Source organism: Zonotrichia leucophrys, chromosome 3 (assembly GCF_028769735.1).
Source record: "Zonotrichia leucophrys gambelii isolate GWCS_2022_RI chromosome 3, RI_Zleu_2.0, whole genome shotgun sequence".
NCBI lineage: Eukaryota > Metazoa > Chordata > Aves > Passeriformes > Passerellidae > Zonotrichia > Zonotrichia leucophrys.
In genome coordinates this window covers 75,398,898-75,415,982 of record NC_088172.1, presented here as the reverse complement: position 1 = coordinate 75,415,982, position 17,085 = coordinate 75,398,898, and the positions used below count along the sequence as shown (strand labels likewise).

Below are 17,085 nucleotides of genomic sequence, written 5' to 3'. Positions count from 1 at the left end.
TAAGGCTCTGTACTGGTGCTGAGCCAGCGGTGACTGCAGGATGCTGCTGATGCTGGAGGGACAAGGAGGATAAGGAGAGGGCTTTCTTCCCTGACACCCCTTGCAGCAGTGGGGACAGCACTGTGCCTGGCTGGGAGCTGTGGGGCCATGCTGGAGTCAGCTGCTGCCCACCCACGAGCCCTCAGCTGTGCCTGTCCCCAGCCCCAGCTTGAGATGCTGGGCTGGGCCCCCACACCCCGTCCCTGCTCACACAAAGGCCCCTTGTGCCCACGGGAATGACATTCCTGCAGTCGTGGGCCCGGGGCAGAGTGAAGCCTGGCCAAGGGGGAGATGCCAGAGCCCAGCCCAGCTGCTGGGGCAGCTGCTGGGGCCAGGTGGGGATGGGCTGCAGTCCTGGCCCCCTCCCGTGCCTGGGGATGGACATGAGCAGCTGGGGGGAGAGGGGGAACCCCCAGGAAGGGCAGGCAGCTCTGGGCTGGGGGAGGCAGGGCCATATGAGGAGCAGGAAGTTCTGGGATGTTGGGGAGTAGGAGCAGTGGTGCTGTGCATCCATGGTCGCTGCTGGCCACCCAGCTCACACCTATGGGACAGGTGTGGGAAAGTCAGAAGTGCTGGCTAGTGCCTGTGCCAAGAGAAACCCAAAGCCAAGAGCAGGTCTGGTCACACCTGGCCCCCTTGCTACTCAGCTCACCTCAGGGTTTAAGGCCTCTGCTGGGCATCTTCCTTGTCCCCTTTGCAATGAGGGGGATGAGCCAGGCTACTTTTAGTGGCATTAGCTGGGGAAGTCCCACCTGCCAACCCTCTGCTGATACTGTCCTGCCAGCTGCCAGGGCTGAGGAGGGATCTGCCAGCTGGCACCCAAAGGGAGGGAGGCAGGGGGCTTCTGGTAAGGCTACGCCAGGGGCACCTGTCATCCCAAAGCCAGGGTGTCATCGTGCCCTATAACTGGGCTTCTGTGTGCCTGATGAGACCCTGCAGCTGGGACAGCTCTGCCTGCCTGCACCCCTGTTGTGTCCCACCTGAGCCTTGTTTTGCAGGGGATTTGGGATTGCATGGAGAAGCTGGAAGCCTGGGCTGGCAGGCCCTAAGGAGCTGCCCAGCCCACAGGGAGGGAGCTCAGCTCACAGGTAGTCAAGAAACAAGCACAAGCAGCCCACCTCCATCCAGCCTGGGGAGCCTCTGCAGGAGAGAACAGCCTTGTGAGGCACTGGGGGCTGCTTCCTCCTGCCAGCACACCTCAGCCCCTGCCTGTGCTCTGAGCCAGGCTGGCTTGGCCCAGAACTGGGTGCTGCCCCACTGTGGGGATGCTGGTCCCAGAGAGCTGGGCTGGTGCCAGGGACACCCATATAAGGGATACTGAGATGCTGGGATGGATGAAGTACACAAGGTCACTCCTCTTACAAATGCTGAGCACCCCTGGCCATCCAGGCTGCAATGTCCTTCTGGAGTGTGAGCAAGGAGCAGGATGCACTGACAGCAATTCTGCTCTGAGCCACACTGTGAAAAGCCCCAGCATCCAGCACTCCACTCTCATTTTTGTGGAGGGCTTCTGCTTCTAGCTATAACTGGCATGACCTCAAAGGGAGCAGGGGAAAACATTCACTTCCCACAGGCTGTACCCAGGGAAGAAATAAAACTTTTTTGGTCCCTTTCCAGGGTCCAGAGTTCCAGGCTGTCCTCCACTTCCACCAGATACATAGTTAATTCCATCCTATCCTCTTTCCCCTCCCCAGCCTCCACAAGACACCTTTCCTGAAGAGCAGTGCTCCCTTCCCTCTCTCTTAAGTGCTGCTGCCCCATGTGGAAGCGTTGAGACACCTGTGCAAAGGAAGAGGCAAATTTCATAAAATCCTAGGGAATGTGGATGTCTCCAGCCCCACAGCAAGTCCTGCCCTGATGGTGCTGCTCCAGGCTGGGCAAGCAGCCAAGTGACCTGGGCTTGGCTCTGCACTGGCCCACGGCGAGCAGAGGGAGGACGCAGACCCCAGGACACCTCCCAGAGCACAGGTGTAACAGACCCCAGGACACCTCCCAGAGCACAGGTCTAGCAGATCTGTTTATTCCTGGAGAGCACAGTGAGCAGGGTGAGGAAGCAGAGCTGCCGGGCAGGCAGCAGTGGTTATTGCTGCAGGTCACTGCATCCTCCAGTGACAACAGGGGTCTGGGGGAGCAAACTGCCTGCCTGCCTCTACAGGGCAGGGGACGGGCCCTGGCCCACTGCCAGGCTGGAGCCACCCCACCACCCCAGGAGAAGGTGAGGAGAATGGAGTAGCACAGAGAAGTGCAAATATGTTGGCACTGGAGTTCATCTGCTCTGATGGAGAGCAAAGATGGAGCCCAAGATAAGAGGAGAATGTTACAGTAGGGGAGGATGAGGGATTGGGAGTAAAAACCCAACTTTGTGCTGAAGACCCCCATAAACCACCACCCCCTGCTCTCTGGAGGAAGGCATTGCCTCTTGAGTGCTGCACTCCTAGCCCTGCTGTGGGCCATGACCAAGGGCAGCAGATGTCCCAGGAGCTCCCAGGGATGGGAGGGGAGGCCAGGCTGCTGTGACAACGATGGCACGGCTGTGCCTGCGTGGACAAGAGGAGCTTCAGTGCTGCAATACAGGGTTGCATGTGCTCACATGATGGAGGAGCCCCAAAACATTCAGTGCTTGAGCTGTAGAGCTTGACCCAGTGCTGGGCTTAGGCCAGCCCTTAGGGCATGGAGGTGGAAGGGATGTGCTGAAGGCCACGCAGAAAGGAGCCAGCAGGCTCCACGCTTTGGTCGTGCTTAGGAGTGCTAAGTATGGTGCAAGGGCTTAATGATATCCAGTGTGGCCATCCCTCCTCCCAGAAGGCCACTGTGGCTCCCTTGGGAACGTGCTGCCTGAGCAAGGCAGAATGTGCTGCTGCTGCCAGGTGTGCGTGCAGACAGGCAAGGTGTGCTGGAGGGGTGGCTCAGCACTGGAGCAGGCGATACCAGTGTCCTCCCCCTGGTGCCCCAGCAGCTGCCCCTCCTGCTCTGCAGCTGGCCCCAGCCTGCCACCATGCAGGGGCTCACAGGTACCCTGTGCTGCTCACCCTCCTCCTCCTCTGGGGTGAGAGGGAGCAAGGGCATATGGAAAGAACCCAGCCCAGAAGAGGAGAAGGGAATCCCCTGCCTGCCTTGACCCCTGGTCCACTGGAGAAGATGGTGTGAGGCTTGCTGGGAGGCAGGGCTGGTGGCTCAGCGTGGGATGGAGCAAGGGGGGAAGAGTATCCTGTATCCATAGATCCAAGGGGAGGCACTTGGAGTGGGCCTGGCCCATCGGGGTGTCCCAGCTGCAGCAGATCTGTTGTAACTCCTAGCCACACATGGTCAGCAGCAGCCACTGGGAAGGAGAGGGAGACAGGATGAGCAGGTGCATTTTTGGTGTCCTCATGAGTCAGTTTTAACAGTCCTCCATGAAACAAAGAGCCTGCAGCAGCCCTGTTTACTCATCTTGATCTTTTATGGGTTCTTTCCCTACCCAGGGGGCTGGAGGGCTTTTTACCACCCACCTCAGGTGCCCCATTCACCCTAATGCTGTGTCCCCTTGTTTCCCACCCCAGCTTTCACTGGGCTGAACTCTCACCTCAGAAAGGTTCATGACAGCAGTGCCAGTGCCTTCAGGGTCCATGCTACGGAAGAACCCTGCAGGGACACAAGCAAAGTGAGCAACACATCTCTCTGTCCCTGCCCTCCCTGCCTGCCCCAGGGCCATCACTCACTGAACATGGTCTCCAGCTTCAGGAGGCAGCAGACAAAGTTGTCAAAGTCCACGCCCATGTCACTGTCTGCATAGCGTGCCACCACCACCTGATGCAGCTTGTTGTTCAGCTTGAAACCTGCAAGGCAGAGAGCAGTCAGCTCCCAGGGAGGCAGCAGAGCAGGGTGTAGGTGTGAAAGTCCATGCACCCACACAAAGGGCCACCCACCCAGTGCCCAAGGAAAGGCACTGTGTCCAATTTCAGCAGGAAGAGGGGATGCTCTCCCTGCAGCCATATATGACTAGTTAGCTCACTGATCCACCCCAGCCTCCACTTTGCCAGCATGGGATTCTGCAGGCCAGAGCAGGCCAGAGGCTGGGACCATCTTGCATGCATCTCTAACTCTGAGGCTCCAACACTTGGCACAGCTGTGATGCAGAAAGGCTGGTGCATACAGGGGCCGCATCTCACTGCAACAGGTTGGCTTCAAGCATGCAATATAAGCTGGTCACACTCTTCTCCTGCTGTTTAGGACAGGACTGACAGCAGGAGCCCCCTCAGTCCCATCCTTCTCCAGACCTACCTGCTGACTCCAGAGCCATGCGCATCTCATAGGAGCTCATGGTGCCCGATTTGTCCAGGTCATACTGGCGATAGATTGTCTGCAAAAACATCACAGGGGACATGAAGGGAGGGCTCTCCTGTGCCTCCAGGCTGCCTCAGGAGGGGTGCTACCCCTGTGCAGTGCACCATGCCCCCTCTCCTCCTCACCAGCCAGCTCCGGATCTTGTTCCACAGGATCTGGAACTCCACCAGCCCAAGGCGGGCACTGCCGTCTTTCTGGAGAGCAGAGGGTCAAGGAGGTCAAAGCAGCCAGGAAAGAGTGGGGTACAAAGGCAAAGCTACCAGATCCCAGCCACAGGAGGTGAGAAAAGCCTGGACACACTTGGCCTGTCCAATTTTTCCCTCAACCTTCCCCTGCAGCATCAACAAAATAAGAGCCTGCAACCCAGCAAGGAAAGGGTAAGACTCGAACCAGCAGCCCTGCCACTCCCTGGGAGCAGCCGTGCTGCTGCTGTAGGAAGCACCTTGCTGTGCTGTCCTTGGACCAAAGCTGGGCTGGCCTGCAGCAAAAGGAATGTTGTAGGGCCAGCCTGGAGAAGGGCTCAGAGGTGCTCCTTGCCAGACTCCCCAGCTGCATGTCCTTGTACAAGCAGGACACTGGCCATAGCTCCTGTCACTTGACTCATCCACAACAGCTGGACAGGATGGTTTGGAGGAAAGAAACCCAACAGTCCTTGTTTCCTTTGAGGAGTGCCTCAAAGGCTGGGTGGCACAACAGCACATCAGGCTAAGGAGCCCATGGGAAGTGAAACACAGGAACTTCCTCCTGGAGGTGAAAGCAGAAGGCATGGGGTGGGACCGTGCTGGGCTTTTGGTGGCAGAGCCAGGGCCCAAGCAAGCAGGGGAAGTGATGGCCCTTGCCAAAAACCTGCTGCTGAAGTCGAAGGGTATAGAGCAGGTGGCTCTGAAGCCACAAGGACCCTTCCTTTCTTCCCCAGTTAAACAGCTTCAGCACTGCTGGAGAGCCAAGCCCCAGCTCCAAGAGACAATTCTTGTTTCTTGCAGGCTGAGCACCACAAAAACCAGCCCTGGCCCACAGCACCAGGAGGATACATCCATCAGGTTGACCATGTTGCGGCAGGAGTCCAGGCTGAACCCATCCGTTTTCAGGTCTTTGTCTGAGGAGGAAGGAGGAGGTTGAGCACATGCACCAAAACCCAGCCTGCTGAGCAACCTGGGCTGCAGGGAGCAGGGGTAGGAAGAGTAGTGCTTACGTCTTGCGATGACTCTGTTCAGAATAGTCCGAAGCTCAAAGACGTTGATTTCCATGTCCTGGAGCAGAAGCAGAGTTAGGATCACCCCTTGCCTGCTCTCCACCCCACTTGTGGCCATTGTCCCCCTCCTGCCTAAACATCTCTGCCTTAGTCACAAAACATGAGGATGCCATTACATTTCTTGTACACTCAGAAGAGTTTTGGTCACAGCTGGGTGCTCTTCCCCAAACCTGCCCCTGTCATCACACCATCCCTGCGGGCAGCTGGGTGAGCCACAGCAAAGATGGACTTGTCTGCAGGATGGGACAGAGTGAGGTGGGGTGGCCTGGAACTCCCACAGCCAGGGGTTCAGTCCTGTCCCCTCCCCTCCCCAGAGGGCATTCCAGAGCTTGGTGCAGGTGTACCCACCTCCCCTGCCAGCTGCTGGAACATGTTCTTGAAGCTGTCCTCTATGTCATCCTCAGTTATTTCCTCCTGGGGTGATGCAAACCAGAAAGAAGAGGTTAGTGGTCAAACCCAGGCTCTGCCCTGCCTTCCAGGCTCAATAAACGCCAACTGGAAAGGAAGCTCTTCTTTGTTCTTCTCATCTTTGTTAATTCTCACATCCCCATTACCCCAACCTTGCCAGCCCCTCTCCAGCCACACTGACACCACAGCCTCCCCCTCCCAAGTGCCGGAGCCTCAGCACCAGCCGATCCAAAGTGGCGGCTCCTACCTCATCTGCCAGATCTGCTGTGATCTCCTCATCCAGCTCCCTGGGGCAGAGAGGGGAAAACAAAGTGATGAGCGGGCTCCCAGCCAGCAGGGGAGCTGGCAAGGTGCAGGGGGGGACACCTGACAGACACAGGGTGTCCGTGCCAGGGGGCCGGGACTCACGCTGTGTCCGACTGCTTCTCGGTGAAGACCCGCAGGACGAAGTCGGCCTCCTTGTGTGGCTCGAAGGTGGAGGGCACCACGATGTACTCGCCGGGGGGCAGCCGGATCTGGTTGCTCACCTCCCGCAGGTTGATGAAGGTCTCAGACCGTGCCCGGGACTGGTTTCGCAGGAAGAAGTCCTTCTTCAAGTGCACATTCTGCATGCCCTGGGCCTGGGGGAAGGAATGTGCTTGTGGACCACAACGGGAAGCACCCACAGGGAGTGGTGGGACCAGTGCTGGCCTCATCAAAGTAGGACAGCCCTGCCGTGCCCATCCACTAGGGGCCATGCCTCCCTCCCTCCCACATGGAGGTGCCCAGCTCCCACAGGCACACTAGCCACAGCCAGTGCTGTGGAGCTCCCATGCCACTGGATGCAGCAATCCATTTTTGCCCAGTCTTGTGCTTCCCTCCAAGATGGGGTAGGCTCTGACAGCTCAGCACGTACCTCCTCAGGAACCTGCAGATAGGAGGGAAAAGGGGAAAAAAATCAGAATCCCAGTACCTGCCACATCCCTTACAGCTGCAGGGAGCACAGGATGGGGCACATTAGCCCACAGCTGGCCAAAGCTGGTGGGAAAGATTTTCTTGAGGGCTGGGGTTGAGGTGGGACTGGCAGGGCTGAGCCTGTCCCAAGGAAGGAGCCTGGGGGTGGGCAGGGGTTACCTCGTAGACAGCAAAGCCGATGGTGTGCATGTCACCTCCCACGCGCCGCTCCCGCCGCCGGTGCTTCTGCATCAGAGCCACCAGGAAGCTGCAGGCCACCTCGTCGTCCCCAGGGTCATCATCTTCTTCCAGCAGCTTGATCTTAAACTGGGGGTTGATCCAGAATGTGGCTGGGAGGAAGGGGATGCATGGATGAGACGCCTGGTTCCATCACGCTGCCAGGAGCGCAGGTGTGGAGGCCAGAGGTACCTGGGTGATTCCTGCAGCCCCCAGCAGTGCTCCCCCGGCGCCACGTGCCCTCAAACACCTGGGTGTGCCACCTGCTGAGCTCGTCCTTGGTCAGGGCATCGGGGGTCAGGTTGCAGATCTCCAGCCTGGAGAACTCCCTCATGAAGTCCCGGAACGACATCCTGTGGGAGGCAAGGAGGGGCTGAGGCCAGGGCACTGCTGCGGGCAGGGAGGAGAGCACAAGTAGCTCTGGACCCAGCTAACATTTCAGGAGAATTAAATGACAGTAAAGTCTTTTACCCTAAACAGTTATAGTTTATTTAAAGCCTTGTGCTGGGTTTGGGATGTTTACTCTTCCTACATGTTTGTTTTGCATTTAGTTGGCCTGAATTTCCTTCAAGGGAGGAAAATTATTAACTAGATCAGATGAGAAAATGCTGGCAAGCTCTCCAGTGCTGGGAAGCCAGCTCATAAGGTAGGTCATGTGCTTCAGGTGAAGCATGACTGCAGGATCTCTCCCCAGCTCCTCTGCTCCTTCCCAGACAGGCTGCTGAAATAGAGCAGCACTTTGCTCCAGCACTCACCAGAACTCTCCATCCTCCATCTTCAGCTGCAGCTCTTCCCTCTCGTCAGGGTCAATGTTGTTCCACTCAGAGGATCTGGAATAGCAGGAGAGAGACAATTAGATAAGGACTCCTGAGAGCAATTCAGAGCTGGCTTATAACTCCTCTCTTTCTGATGCAAAGGGCTCTGCACACTGTGAGCTTCCACTCAATGCCCCATGCTTGACTGCTGCGTGTGCAGTGCTTGCTGCCTGACAGAGCGAGACTGCCGTCCCTTCTGTCCTGCTCACCCGTCACTCCAGGCTCCAGTCCACTCCACCTGACCCCAGGGGTTCCTGATGCGGATGAGTTGCTCCTGCTGACCCCGGTAGTTCACCTGCAGACACCAGACACAGGAGTTGGAGCCCATGCCACTGGCCAGGCTGATATTGCTATTAAAGCCTAACCTAGGTGACTCACATCTCTGAAGGCCGTCACAGAATAGGCGTGGCCCTTTACCAGCTTCTTGAAGGTCACTGCTTCCATATCAAAGGCACTTGTGATCTGAGGAGAATGTGTTATGCTCAAATCAATAGGACTGAATTCATATAGTCTTATCCCTATCTCTTCCCTCCACTGTGTGGAGAATTCTCCTTGCTTTGCACTGCTCCAGCCAAGAGAACTAGCAGATAGCAGCTCCCTGTGCTTAAAGACTGCTGGTTGTGGACAATTTAAAGACAGTTTCCTTAGCACACCAAAGATCCATCAAGGAACCACCCAAAGTTCAGAATATAAAAACCCTGCTCCAGGTAATTTGCTGATACAAAACATGGCCAGAGTTAAAGGCAGTGCCTTGTCCTGCACTGGAGATGAACAATCCCGTTCCATCCAAAGGAGCCACGTGTTGTGCCGCCGGGCTGCCACGCTGGCTCTGGAAAGGGAGCTGTGGCAGGAGGGCAAAGGAGTAACCTTGCCCCAGTGTCCCAGGGAGGGGAGTGCTGACCCAGCCTTGGCTGTGAGGCCTGGCTGTGGCCAGCGCTGCGGCAGAGCCCGGCCCATCCCATCCCGGCCCATCCCGTCACTCACGTCGATGGAGCAGCCCAGCAGGGAGCCCCGCTCCAGTGCCTTGCGGATGATGTGTGCCATGTTGCGCGGCGGCCGCTTCAGGTCGTACATCTCCGCCACGCCGCCCGTGAAGTCCTCAAAGCCCTCGGTGGTGCTGCCCCCCGAGAGCGACTCGTAGCAGCCGTTCAGCCTGAGGGGCGCGTGAGGAGATGAGCGGGTAGCGCACTGCACTGCCCTGACACCCAGCACAGGCAGGGCCAGCGGCACAGGAGACTCCCCTTCCTCCACCCCATACCTGCCCGCCCACGTGCCCACCACGGGGATACCCACTTGGCATAGGCCTTCTCCAGCAGAGCGCTCCAGAACTCGGTGCACTCCGCCGAGTGCACAAACAGAAGCTCCCCATCCTTGGTGGGCAGCAGGTCATCCACCACCACGTCCACCCACTCGCCGAACTGCCAGATCTGGGGGGTGACGAGGGAGTGGGGTGAGCTCAGAGCATCACATGGCATCATCCCTCCCCCAGAGGGATGGCCTCAACCCACCACCCTCGCTTCTGCCACAGCCCACCAGCTGCGGAGGGCCAAAAGCTCCCAGCCCACCTGGAAGTGAAAGATGCCAGCATAGTCCTCCTGGAAGCTCTGTCCATGGGGCACCACGCGGTGCAGGAGCTCCTCGTTGAGCGTGAGGGAGCCAATGGCAGCCAGCAGCCAGCAGTCACCTGGGGAAGGAGACGAAGCTGGTATGAGTACCCATCACCTCCCTAGCTGGGAGGGTAGGTGATGCATGTTTAGGAGCCCATGGTGTGCTCTCTTTGCAAATGTTTGTGGCTACCCAGCTCAAAAAGTCCATGGAAAAACCAGAAAAGGTCCAGCAAGCAGAACTCAGTGATTCAGGCTTGCTCAGCCTGCCCACAGAGAGAAGGATTAGCTCAAGGCAACAAGGAATGTTCCTCCCTCACCTGGAGCCCGTGTCCAGACCACCACACACAGTCAGCACCAACAGCCCCCTCCTGCAGCCATTTATCTGGACCCTCCTGTAACTCATTCATTTGACTGCCCTCCATGTCTCAGACAGCAATTCTGCAGCAGAATTACACTTTGCATGTAAAAAGCCATTTTAGCAAGCGAGCGGTTTCATGCTGCTGCCCCAGCTTCTCAAATTGCAAGCAATGCCACTGCACTTTTCCTTCCGAGTGATGTTAACCACAAGTGCTGCTCCGGGCCACTGTGCTTTAAATTCTTTGACTTAATTCTCTTTTCTCTTTTACCTTTGAAGCCTTTCACACCTTAGCCTCAAGCCTGGATAACCTGTAACTGGGCTGTGGTTTGACAAAATGCCATTTCCGAGTTTTTAATGACCAAGTGAACACTACCACAGTGCTTGGGCTGTTATGCACTCCAGTTGCCACCACAAGTTTGTCCTAATTACTGGATATATTAAATGTATTCAGCCCTGAAAACAGCATGCTAAATGTGCTAAGGTATACAGTACTCCCAATCAAGTGTCCTACTTGCTCCCAGTCAGGACAACACTGTCTGTGGTACCAGGATCTGTTTCTGATGACCACAAAATCCCAGCTGTGGTTCAACTCTGCTAGCCTACCCAGCCCATTCACACTTCTCTCCTTGCCTCAGGGCTCTGCCTTGGGAGAGACCCCAGGAGAAAAGACAAATCATCACTTGTACACCTCTCCATACCCTTCTGCCACACCACATTCGTTCACAAGCATTTTGTCACCACCACCACCACCAGCTCAGTTTGTTATTGTCATGCAGCTACCATCCCTCACCATTTACCAAAGCAGGGAGCTCTTTGGAGGAGCGCCTGGCATTGTTGTCAGCATGTGTGAGGCATGGATGCACCCAGAATCTCCACTGAACTCAGCACAGTCAAGCTGTGCACACATCAACTCATTTTTGTGGAGCTTTACCTAGAGCTACCAGCAGGCACAGGATGCCCCCTGACTTGCAGTTTCCACCTCACTGACTGGAAAGGGCCACCCAACCCTCCCCAGTCACTGCTGCCTGGACCAAGGTCCAGGGACAAAGCTTCAACACTCACCCAGAGCCCCCTGGCAGATGTCTGTCCGGGTGGCACCGCCAACGATGAACTGAGGGTCACCCACTAATTCCTGCAGAAGGACAGAATCAGATGCTGGTGCTGGATCTTGGCAGGGCCCGGGCTTTAGCAGGGCTGGCACCCACTGCAGCTCTGACTCGAGAGAAATGGTATATGGTCCCTGTGAGATGTACCCCACCTGCCCTCGGCTAGGGAAGGGTGCTTGACTGCAAGCCCAAGGCCATCACGGTAAGGCAAGGCAAGATTTGCTGTATCCATGGGAGGACAAGGCTGAATGACATTCCCCTCGCCCTCATGGCACCAGGGGATATGCACTCTCAAAAGCCCCAGCTACTGAGGGTGACACATCCATGCCATGGCACCTAGGAGCAAGAACACAACCCACCTTCTTTTGAAGCCCACAGTCTGCTGCCCAGAGGAAGCAGTGCCTGCTAGACACAATGCTTTTCTGAGCAGACACTCATAGGGAACGGCCCTGGGCCCTTGGGAAAGTGGCTCTGCAGCACTCCAGGGACTTGGAGCACTGAGGGGTGCCAGCAAGGCCAGTCTGCAGCTCCGCACCCTACATCAGTGCAGACATGCAGGACAGGGACGCCAGCCCTGCAGAAGAAGCAAGCCCAGCACTTACCGACGGACGCTTCCACTCCACTCCCCGTGTCTTGCTGGAGTGTGGCCCCAGCTCCTTGAATCCAAGGGCAGTCGGGCCAGCTGGGAACTGGGGATCCCTGAAGAGGGTGCCACTCTCGATGCACTGCTGCTTGAGGGCCTCATAATCCTGGTTGAGGTACTTGATGGCGTTGTGGTGCTGGCCAAGCCCCTCGGCTCTCAGGCGGTCTCTCTCGACGCGAGCAGCCATCCCGCCAAAGGGCATCATAGCTTGGCACCAGCACCGCTGCCTCCCGCTCCACTCCCTGCAACGGAACGGGCACGGCCGCCCTGAGGCACGGCTGCCACCTTGCTCTCCCCTGGGCATTTCAGCCATCACACAGAGCCAGGCTTGGAGGCTGAATGGCTCTGAATCCCCAGTTCCCCACCACTCCCACAGCAGGGACCCTCTCCAGCAGCAATGCCTGGTGCAGTGAGCCCAGTGACACCGGGGCACCCCAGGATGGGCACACACACACCAGGAGAACGTCCCAGGCCCCAGCCCCAGCAGCAGCCCCGTTCTGAGCCCTGTCCTCCAGCCTGGCTTTTGCAGCCCTGCTGTCTTTAGGGGACACCAAGGGGGCAAAGCAGCACTGAGCGCGGGCTGGGAGGAGGCAGCCCCCAGCACCTAGGTCATGGCTCCTGTCCTGTCCCCGCTATGCCAAAAGCTGAGCCCGGAGGAATTCCAGACGCTCTCCAACCTCGTCAGCCTCTCCTCCCGGCGCAGCTTTCCGGGTTCTTCCCTCGTCCCGGCTCCTCCTCACCCGCCTCGGCCAGGAGGGCGTCAGCGGCTGCCTGCGGCTTCTCCCACCCCCAAGGGCCTCTCCCTCTCCTTTTCCCTCTTCTCCGAAAGCCGGCCCGGCTGCCTGAGCACTGAGTCAATAGGGCCGGGAAGGGAGGAGCCCAGCAGATAGTTCTAGCTATGGGGCCAGAGAAGGACAGGGAAGGAAGAGGCGGGACAGCACACACACACACACACAGGGAGGATAGGGAGGATGACTCAAGGCTCGCCGACCGCCAGAGGAGCAGCCTGCAGGGAGATACCGGGAAGGGACTGAGGAGTTCAGCGGGGCAGGACAGACACCAGAGCCCCCATTCCGCACCTCTCCCTGCCCTGGCCATCCTCCCGGGGCTCTGACCAGCAGCTCACGGCCAGGAGCTCCGAACCAGCCTGACACAGCTGCCAGGCACGTCTGGTCCCGCAGCCCTGCCCCACCGCGCCCGCTGCGGTGGGCAAGTCCCAGCTCCCCTCCCGGCGTCCAGCTGCCCTCAGCCCTGTCCGGGCACCATGGCAGCAGCCAGCACGCACACCCACAGCACCGCCCAGGCTGCAAGGGGCCCCTGGCTCCGGCTGCTCCAAGCCTCCATGCAAGCAGCATCACCTGCAGCAGGGCCATGGTGCCACTGTCCCCAGCCCACTGGCATCTGCGGCTCATCCTGCCCCCCTCCCCAGCAATCTCAGCTCCTGCTTGGCTGGGCTGGTGCCGAATACTTCAGAGGTTTCTCCATGTGAGAAAGTGGTGTAGTCCTTGGGTAAATAAGCCAGGAGCCAGCAACCCACTCAGAGCAGCAAACTGGAATGCCAGTGCTGGCCCACTCCCTCCCCAGTACCCTATCCCAGGGGAGCAGGACACAGCCTGGCTCCAAAGAGACAGCTTTCCTTGTCCTGAAGGGCTGTGACAGCTAAAGGGAAGGCAGACAACAGTGAATAGGGTGTAAGCTCCTGGCACATACACACGGCATAAACTTGGCTGCTAACCCTTGTGGCTGTCGTAGCCAGAAGCTTTTCAGAAGAAAAAAAATTACCCTTTCCCATGACTCTGCCTGCTCTGGGATGCTCTAAACCCACTACCCTTCTCCAGGGAAGCGCCAGCCCTTCTCTCCTCTACGGCAGTCCCAAATCTATGGAGGTCCTCCCACGACTCCTGCCCCAGAGCTGCACCCTGGCAGTCTCTCCCTGCGGCAAGGCACTCGGTGCCTGCAGAGCTGGCAGGATGGCTTCTCCAGCCCCAGACACTTGCCAGAACTGAGGGGCCCTGAGGGAGGAGGGATCCCAGGTACAGCTGCCCACACTGCCCCCAGATCCCACCTCACCACCTCCCCGGCACTCACACCACAACCTGCCAGCGGCCAGGGAACTTCCCCTGCCCACAGCTCCTGCCAGGTTCCCTGCACCCTTTCCCACCCCACGTACCAGCACGGGCCATGGCTGCGGACACAGGGAGCTCTCTGCAGACACGGGCACCGTACGAGTTATTCTTAGCTCTGTGGCTCAAAATACTCGGGCAGGCTGTGCTCAGTGCAGACGGAGGTCACGCAAGCGCAGAGCAAAGGAAAGCGTTTCAGACCCCAGGATGGGAGAGGAGCCACATGGGTCTCTAAAGCAATGGGGGCAGCTACAGACACTCCCCAGGCCTATGCTGACGGACACTGCAGGTCCTCCACGGAGGAGGAAGGGGTTGATGAGACAAGCCAAGCCCCGCGGGCAGTTTTCCACCACAGGTGACATCCAACTCCAATACGATGCTTTCCAGTACTTGAGGCAACTCTGATCCCTCCCAGGCGGGAGCAAAAAGACACACTGGTTCCTGCAGGGTCCCTGACACCTTGTGCACTTTAGCTCTTACTGCAAAACCCTTGGGCAGCATCATTGCTGAAGTCCAGCCAAAAATCTTTGCAGACCTCTGGTTTGCCAGCTGCTCTTGCAAATCAACGGAAGTGGGGAGTTCCCTTCCTCAAAACCAGCCCTGACACACCGAATCCTGCCGCATACTCAGCTCGGGGCAAGGCATCACGGCCGCCCATGGCATCCCACAGTGCTCAAGCAGCTCTCGGGCCCTTTCCAGCCCTCCAGATGACAAAGGTCCTCGTTTCCCACAGGCTCATGTTACCGCATCCCATTGAGGGATGCGGGTTTGGCTTTGGGGTCGGTAGCGCATCCCGGGAGGCTGCGGTATTCAGTTTACTCGGTGCCCCGACTGGGAAGCCTCTGGGTCTCTGCGGATCCGTTAGGTAACGCAAAAATCCCCGCAGACAGAAAGGGATGGGAGGGGTAGGCATGCCTAGATAAGCTTAGAAAACAGAGGAAGCAGCCAGGGAGGGGCAGACAGACGGACCCGGGGACGGGTTCCCCCCCGGTGCTTAACCCCAAGCTGGGGGTCGGACAAGGGGGAGGATGGGGGGATGGACTTACGGAAGCTGCTGCCGCCACCGCCCTGCCCGCTTCGGCTCGGCCCGGCCCGGCCCAGCCCAGCCCGGCTCAGCCCAGCCCAGCCCGGCTCAGTACAGCCCCGCGGAAGGTGGAGTTTCGGCGGGCAGGATGTACGAGCAAAGCCGGGAGGGCAGTGGGAGGGGGAATTAAAGGAGCAGTGACAGTTTACAGACACTGGGAGGGGATTATAGATCCAGGCTGATGGTGAGGTTCTGTCTACTATCACCCTCTCCGAGCTCCCAGGGATGGAGGGGTTCCGCCGGGATGGGCGTGCTCCTTCCACCATTGTTCTGAGGAAAGGGTTGGGTCCACACGGAAACTGATGCTGGAAGGAAAAGAGGAAGCAACTTTCCTCTAGGAATGGATTTGAGGGTGACTTCTCCACACTGCCGGCAGCCCTGCCTGGCTGGGTAAAGCTCTGAACTGCACCTTTGTCCCCAGGACTTACTGACCTTCCGGTGCCACGGCAGAGTACGGTGGTGCCGCCGGATATCCCAGACTGTTGTGTCCCTTCTCCCTTCCCTCTTGCCTGCGGGCACCGTGCCCGCAGCACCTCAGTCAGTGGTCCAGGTGGTCACGGGCATCACCGGCACCACCAGCTGTAGCTGCCCCGGGCTCCCTGCGTGCCCCGGCTGGCACCCCCAACCCCAGCTGCCCCTCGCTGCTGGCTGCCAGCAGGGCCCTCCCCGGGCAGGTCCCACTGCCCTGGGCTTTTCCACAGCCACACGGGGCTGCCCCTGCGTGCCCTCCGTGACTCATGGTGCAGCTATGCTGGGTGGTGCTGTTACCAGCGGGCATGGCCACACAGGGCTTGGCACCCTACGGCGGAGCCCTGTATGGCTCAACATGGCTTTGTCTGGCATGGCATGGCCCAGCATGGATTGGCACGGCTTGGCCTGGCGTGCCTTAGCCCAGCATATCTGACACGGCCTGGCCTGGCATGAAGCAGCTCAGCTCACGCCATCCCAGGACAGAGGCTCTGTAGTGCCATTCTTCTGGTGCCAGGGCAGAAATAGGGTGAACCTAAAGGGTGTCACCAGCTCTGGAGATCCCTCTCCTTACCTGTTTACAGCTGGGCAGGCTGTGCCCATACAGACCCACTGCAGCACTGGCATCGAGCTGTGGGAGCCCAGGCCTCCCAGGGCACCTGCTTTCTACCTCACCCCACCTTGGCCCAGGGGTAAATCCTTCCTAAGCAGGAAGCAGGTTGCACATGGGGCCAGGAGCCATGTCCCTTGCCTGAGGGAAGGGCACCCCAGACGTTTAAACCAGCTGTACACGATCCTGCTGCTGCAGGCACAAAGTCCAGTCCTGACCAGCAGCCACTGGAGCTGCCCTGTCCCTATGCAGGGGACTCAGTTACAGGCAGCTTGTTCTGCTTGTTCCCTCCTAGTGCAGAGGCAGCCTTGGGGTGCCCTGCTCTGGGTTGTTGCAAGGACCATCTTTTTCCCAGGCAGGCTTGCCACAGGCTGGAAGCATAAGGGGGTCCCTGCATAAGGGGGGCATTATTTAGCTCTGCAGGAACTGCAGGCAGCACTGTGCTTTCAAAGAGCAAGAGGCCTGTCGGGCCAAGGCTTGTTCCTGCTTTGGGTTTGTGCCCATCCTTGTAGCGCTGTTGTCCTGTTCAGCTCCTGCCTTATTACCCTTCAGTGGCCTCCAAAGCTGCTTTCACAGATCCCTCTCCTGGGACAGGAGACAGCTCCTCAATAATCCTGTCACAAAGGCTGTCCCATGTCCTTCCTCTTATGCTTGGAAGCTGTTTCCCTAAAACATCTGCAAAATCTCTCTGCCATTTCTTTGTTTCCTTCCCTCAAGCTTTCCTTTTTACAGTGATGGCTGCAGGGACTTGGCAGCAAGCACAGTTCTTCTTTCTGTCTTCAGTTTTTTGTTCTCTGGCATTGCTTCTTCCCTTGTCCTTTGGCTGTGGGCAGGAGGGTCTTTTGTCCCCTGCTGGTGCTGCACTGGTGGCACACGAAGCCTGATCACAGTGAGGCGGGCATGGAGCTGGGGTCACTTGTCCGTCTCCGGGCAGCCCCCGCCAGCCCCCGCCTCTCCATTGTGCCACCCTCCAAGCAACAGCCACTGTGCACAGCGTAAGGAGCACGGCATGCAGCAGGCTCCTGGGAAGCATGCCAGATCCAGCCTGCACAGGGAGCAGCAGGGAGCATCCTGGGGGC

The 17,085-nt window shown here is 58.3% G+C and overlaps 1 protein-coding gene across 1 annotated transcript; it reads right to left on the bottom strand.

The window, feature by feature from the left end:
• Positions 1-2,038: 2,038 nt before the first annotated feature.
• On the bottom strand, positions 2,039-15,001 carry CAPN11 (calpain 11). The gene is made up of 22 exons (XM_064708866.1): positions 14,891-15,001; positions 11,681-11,963; positions 11,035-11,104; positions 9,573-9,691; positions 9,301-9,434; positions 8,992-9,160; positions 8,386-8,469; positions 8,217-8,302; positions 7,948-8,022; positions 7,385-7,545; positions 7,136-7,305; positions 6,918-6,929; positions 6,431-6,642; positions 6,270-6,309; positions 5,963-6,028; positions 5,555-5,612; positions 5,394-5,458; positions 4,488-4,556; positions 4,300-4,378; positions 3,738-3,854; positions 3,602-3,660; positions 2,039-3,358 (listed from the first exon to the last, which is right to left on the bottom strand). Exons 2-22 carry the CDS (start codon positions 11,924-11,926, stop codon positions 3,332-3,334), a joined length of 2,118 nt encoding a protein of 705 aa, XP_064564936.1. The 5' UTR covers positions 11,927-11,963; positions 14,891-15,001; the 3' UTR covers positions 2,039-3,331.
• Between the last annotated feature and the right edge of the window lie 2,084 nt (positions 15,002-17,085).

Coding starts and splice junctions, on each gene's coding strand:
- CAPN11 (XM_064708866.1), bottom strand. CDS start 11,926: ATGATGCCCTTTGGCGGGATGGCTGCTCGCGTCGAGAGAGACCGCCTG. Junction 7,306..7,384: donor GGGCTGCAGGAATCACCCAG/GTACCTCTGGCC, acceptor CCTTCCTCCCAG/CCACATTCTGGATCAACCCC. Junction 5,459..5,554: donor GAACAGAGTCATCGCAAGAC/GTAAGCACTACT, acceptor CTTCCTCCTCAG/ACAAAGACCTGAAAACGGAT.